Below are 5,895 nucleotides of genomic sequence, written 5' to 3'. Positions count from 1 at the left end.
ACCAGGCCTTGGCTGCTTTTATTTTCTTTATTTCACCGGATATTCTGGCCAATAGCAAACTTTCCTTTGCTAAGGTGAGAACGCTATTCATTGTATTATTCACTGGATTTAGTGGGAGCAATCAATGGGGGTATGGACACAAAATATAATTTTCTGGTCTCATATGATTGGGTTAGAGGGGTTCTTGTGAAACAATATTAATAAAACATTTTTTTACATTACTGAACCGAATTGAAGAATGGACATGGCAGTGTGAGCGGCCGGACTTTGCATGTTGTGCACAGACAGCGGCAGGGATGTTGTAGTTTGTGTATTTGAGGTTTGGGATGTCACCCTGGGAGGTATCGGGCATGGTGATGAGAGGACATATTGGGGCAATGTAATCATGTAACGCAGCAATCCTTTGTATAGACATCTGGGCATTGGATTGGTTTATTTATTATTAATATTAACAAACAGGATTGATATAGCACCGACATATTACGCAGCGCTGTACAATAAATAGGGGATGTAAATGACAGACAGATACAGACAGTGACACAGGAGGAGGATCCTGCCCCAAGAGCTTACAATCTAAGAGGTGGGGGAAGGATCACACAATAATAAAGGTGATTGCACTGTTGAACGGGGGTTAGTTTGGCCCATGCTTAGTCTCTACTTGAAGGCTTTCTGGCTCTGCACACCCCTCAGACCGTCCATTTGATCTTCCTAATATTTGCACCATGCAGGGCATCATCTTCATTTTGTCCGGACATTGGTCGGAAATTTCTTCTTTGATAAAAGATCTTCTTGTGTCTGGCTGAGCCTGCGGTGTCCCTGATGTCTTCTGCCCCTGGAATGTGATTGATGTCATGGACACCAGGGGGGGTTTATCAGCCTGTGGGTAGAAGGGGCTCATTATAAAGCGGGGAGCATGTGGGAGCAGCCACCTGTGTCCTATGTGTATGATAATATCATATTGTCACATCTGCTCCCCACCTCTGACCTGGGACCCCCCAATCCCCCGAGTATACACAAAGGATCTCACTGGAGTCTGTTCACAGGAGGGATTTCTCTTTTGTAACAAAGCACAATATTATATTTAGATGTCAAAATAATGATCCTTGTGTATTGCAGAATCTGACCATCACCAGATCTCTTCTTTGTCTTTCCTTCCAGGTCCGGCAGTCCTTCCAGATAATACCTTCCTCAGACTTATCACCATTGTTGTTTCTCAGGGTTCTTTCCATACGTTGAGGTCTCCAGTAGGGATAAGGATGGGGTTCTGCTGTAATACTGGGTGTGCAGTACTGGGTTCCATATTGTATATGAGGGTCTAAAGCTTCATGTACAGGGATGGAAGGTGCCCCTGATGGTGGAGATTTGCCCCCTATTGGTGAGGTCAGGTACTGATGGTGGTGATGGTGGGGATTTGCCTCCCTAATTATGAGGTCAGGTACTGATGATGGGGATTTGCCTCCTATTGGTCAGGTCAGGTACTGATGGTAGGGATTTTCCCCCATGTTTGAGGCCCTGGAACATGCGGGGACTGGTAACTGCAGAATAGGACCAATGGGCAGTACAAATGTGAAAGTCAGGAGAGTATTCAGAGCCAGGATCAGTATACCAAAGTGTCAGGAAAGTAAACTAGAAAAACATCCCATTTACAGTCACTTCCTGATATTAGGGGAGGTCATGTGATCAATGGAGACCCGCGGGTAACAGGACCTACCACCGGAGAAAGTGCCGGAGAAGAGGCAGTCCAGGTGGTGTTCACACATCCACCAGCAGATGGAGCACGTCTTTGGTATAGTCCTCTGGGGTAAGGGGGCAGCTCTCAGGGGTCACATGATTCAGACCAATAAGTAAGCAGCCAATGGGATTCCTGAGCAGAGCTGGCTGGAGGGAGCGCAGGGTGGGTGATGTAGAAGGGATCCCTTCCTCTTGCCTGTCATTACCCCATATATACCTGGTGCTGGTAGGTTACCCCTCTCCAGTGTCGGCTCTCATTTGGCAGGATCCAAACATGAGCTCTATGTCGCCTCTCACAGGGCAGAGCTTGTACAAGATGCATGGTCACCTGACCACCAAACCTGCACTATATACAGTCATGGGAAAAAGTAAGTGCACCCTCCTCCAATTCTAAGGTTTTATGTCCCAGGGAAACATCCTCTGGTTCTAAAAACAGATCCCACCGTGTCAATATTTATTCACCCAAAATGAAGCTAAATGGCCGACTCTTCCTTACAACATTGCTTCAGCTGATTGGGGTTTGTGGACATTTATTTATAGACGGCTCTCATAAGGTCTGGCCACAATATTTCAATGGGCTCAAGTCTCTGGACTGTGATTGGACCATTGCAGATCTTTGATTCCTTTTTTTTAGCCATCATCTTGTAGATTTGCTGGTGGGATCATCACCCTGTCACATGACCCATTATCAGCCAAGCTTTAGTTTTCATGGTCTACTCAATGCCTGCAAGGTGCCCAGGTGCTCTGGCTGTAAAACAAACCTAAATCATTCCCCTTCATCACCATGCTTCACAGTTGGTATGAGGTGTTTGCACCAATATGCTGTGTTTGGTTTCCACCAAACCTGACGCTTTACTTTATGGCCAAACAACTCCACTTTGGTCTTTTGGTCTCCTCTACCCAGAGATCATTGTTCCTTTTGGTTTCTTCAGATGTGACTTTGCAAACCTAACCCATACTTCCTTGTTATTTTTATAAAGAGGATTTCCCCTGACACACCCGCCATACATGCCATACGTGTTCAGGTTTTATCTAATTGTCACTTTACTATGTAACATGTAACTGAGGCGTGTAGGGATGGAGCTCTGGGGGTTTCTCTGAGCATTGCACGGTCTGACCTTGGGATGAATTTGCTGAGACCTTCACTCCTGGGAAGATTGACAACTGTCTGGAAGGTTTCCCACTGGTGAATAATCTTTTTCCCTTTAGAATGATGGACTTCAGATTGTTTGGCCTTCTAACCCTTCCCAAACTTATGGGCAGCAACAATTCCTTCTCTGAGATCATTGCTGATGTCTTTCCTCCTTGGCATTGTGGTAACACACACCTGAATGCTGCAGACCAGCAAACTGCCAATAGAGGGCGCCACACTGACTGATCAATGCATCTGATGGGCAGCACCCGGCTGATACTTACCCCATTCATTCCTATGGGAGGGGCAGGGGGGTATTTAGTTTATCACACACGACTTCTACATTTACAGTGTGTTGATCTTCTGTCCCCATACACAAAACCTTAACATTGGAAGGGATTACTTTCTGTCATAACTGTAAATAAGGGTTTGCCTCCCGTTCCTGGTAATTCCCCATCATACAAAGCTTCCTATAGAGCCAATGCTGCTCATACACAATTTTCTGGCTCGTCCAGTGCTGAAATCTGCAGGAACATCTCTGCTGCTGTCCAGTGCTGAAATCTGCAGGAACATCTCTGCTGCTGTCCAGTGCTGAAATCTGCAGAAATCTCTAAATTTCCCTCCACTGCCTAATTCTGGATATTCTGAGTTGCTGCCAGTGCTGGAATCTGGAGGAACATCGAAACTACTCTCCAGTGCTGAACCCCAGAGACCTGATGGTGCCCAGCAGAGGTTCTCCCTATTCTTTGGGCTGGGACTCTACCCCTTTCCCTCCATTGGTTCCATCTCTCTGACCCAGCAGAACATTTGCTGTCCCATTCCAGGGAGTGTGGAGGACAACTGCAGTTGATGTCCCTCCCTCAGCATCTTTCTTCATTCTTCTCTTCACTTCCATAACCCCCTCCTCCTCCCTGACCCTTCTCCGACCTTTCACCTCTGGAGGGGAAGAGGAACAATGCCAAGGTCCTTTCTGGTGAAAAAGGTAAAGGACGGCTTCTGCTCGACTGACACTGAGAACGCTTATGCCAGGCATCGATCGGACTTCACCGCACGTATCTCCGACAAAGGTGAGCTCCATCTTCCTCACAACCCCTCGGGTGCCAGTACTGGGCATTGATAGCTGGGTGACATTGGGCATAGACCCCGGGCACGGTTATGTTCCCATTCATTTAACTCCCCTAGGCCTGACAACACTGATTGGTCATTATTGGCTGTATTGGTGCGTACACCAACCAGGCCTAAGTGTGCCCAGGGTAGCAATCGCACATGATGGTCCTAAAGCCCCTTCACTGCACATGTGTAAGCAAAACTCTGCAGTACCCAACAAACAGCTGACTGCAGCATGTCCCGGGATCAGCACACCATGTGCTCCAAAAATATTACGCTGCATACACACGCAATGCCCTGCAATCACTGACACAACATCTACAGTCACTCCTACACAATCACCGTCCGCTGCAGCGTTCTACATGCATCAAGGTGGTCAATGCTGAACATACCATGCCCTGCCATGGGTCTGACGTATACAGAATGCCCTGCCATGGGTCTGACGTATACAGAATGCCCTGCCATGGGTCTGACGTATACAGAATGCCTGTTTTGAATGCAGAACTATATTTAGAGCTTGGGGAGGGAAGCAGCTGGGTGAGGAGAAGGTGGGGGGGGGAATATTATCTGCAGCCCCTTCTATCTGCATTCATTCAAGGGCACGGGGAGTGAATGTGTCTATGGGGGGTGAATGTGCTAATTATGATGGGGATTATCACATTTAATGCTGACCAACATTGGGGTCCCAGATGTGCAGACATCGGGGGTCCCTGCATTCTGCGTCTGACCTTGACATATTCCATAGGGAGGGAAGGAGCAGAGGAGGGGGCTCAGAACTGCTGGAATTTCATTGTTTTGGAGTAAAGAGGCAGGAAGATTCTATTTTGGGAAATTCGCTGATTGCGCAGCTTTGGGCATTGCAGAACAAAATTTAACCTGTGTTTGGCTGGAGGGAAATCCCATCAGGGCCAGATTCCGGCACAGAACCCCCACCTTCTCCCAGCCCCTGCTGGGTGTAAATAGAAGGGAGAGGGGTATGTTCTTTTGTGTCTTTTATAAAGCTGAAACAAAGATGGAGGCCGAGGCAAAGCAACAGGACTCAGCTCAACTCCATAGCTGGCATGAAGCCTCGTCATGCCCTCCCCCCGGTGCCAAGGTCACCCCTTCCCACTCGGCATCCTGTATGCCCTCTGCTATGTGCAGGAATCCTGGGCTGAGGGTCTGTGCCAAGCACTGCAGTACATATGTTATAGAGGAGCTCCTCATACAACACAGGGGGCAGATCTGATGGAATCGGGGGTAAATGGAGAAGTGGGTCACAGAACTGGAGGGGAATGCTGACACCAGCGGCCAGGCACATGGAGGGGACAATCTGCTGAGGTGAGGGACAATAAGAAGCAGCACAGAGATTGAGCAAAAGGTGGTATGGGGGAAAGGGGTGCAAACATCTGCTGGTAGAGGGGACACTAGGGGGCGGTACTGAGTGGGTTACATAAAGATACATAACACCAGGCCAGGAATGTATGGCTAAAGAAATGAAAGCAGTTCAGGTGGCCACAAGATTTATATCTTCCTATAGAATGTCCTTCACATTGCCGCCATACACAAGGAAGGATGGAAGGAAGATAACATTGTGCATGCTTCCATCATACAGGAAGTGCCATGGACATTAAATCTCTGGCAGGTGTAACAGATATTTTCTGCACTAAAATAAAATGAATGCATCCAGCACACCTGGGCAAGGTATGAGCTGTAAAATTTTGGGTGAGACCTCTGTAATAAAGAAAGGATGGCCTGCCCTCCGGGGTCACCAGGGAATGGGGGGGGGGGGCTAAATACTCATTGGATGGCTGATCGTTGCTTGTAGTTAGGGCAAATAGATGAGTGTAAAATACCCCAACACCCCCCTCCTCCACCCCCAGGGGATTCACAAGGAATGTATGGACAATATCTGGGTTACCCTGTAGGAAGGAGCCATCAGAGGA

General features: G+C 47.9%; 1 protein-coding gene across 1 annotated transcript in view; it reads left to right on the top strand.

Annotated features, from left to right (window-relative positions):
- The first annotated feature begins 3,378 nt into the window (after positions 1-3,378).
- The window catches only part of SCRT1 (scratch family transcriptional repressor 1), a 6,095-nt gene continuing 3,578 nt past the window's right edge, over positions 3,379-5,895 (top strand). Inside the window, exon 1 of the mRNA XM_072410513.1 lies at positions 3,379-3,930. Coding sequence (XP_072266614.1) covers positions 3,819-3,930 — 112 coding nt within the window. The 5' untranslated portion in view covers positions 3,379-3,818. The remainder of the gene's footprint in view (positions 3,931-5,895) is intronic.

Source organism: Pyxicephalus adspersus, chromosome 5 (assembly GCF_032062135.1).
Source record: "Pyxicephalus adspersus chromosome 5, UCB_Pads_2.0, whole genome shotgun sequence".
Classification (NCBI taxonomy): Eukaryota; Metazoa; Chordata; class Amphibia; order Anura; family Pyxicephalidae; genus Pyxicephalus; species Pyxicephalus adspersus.
This window is presented reverse-complemented; position numbering and strand designations above follow the sequence as displayed.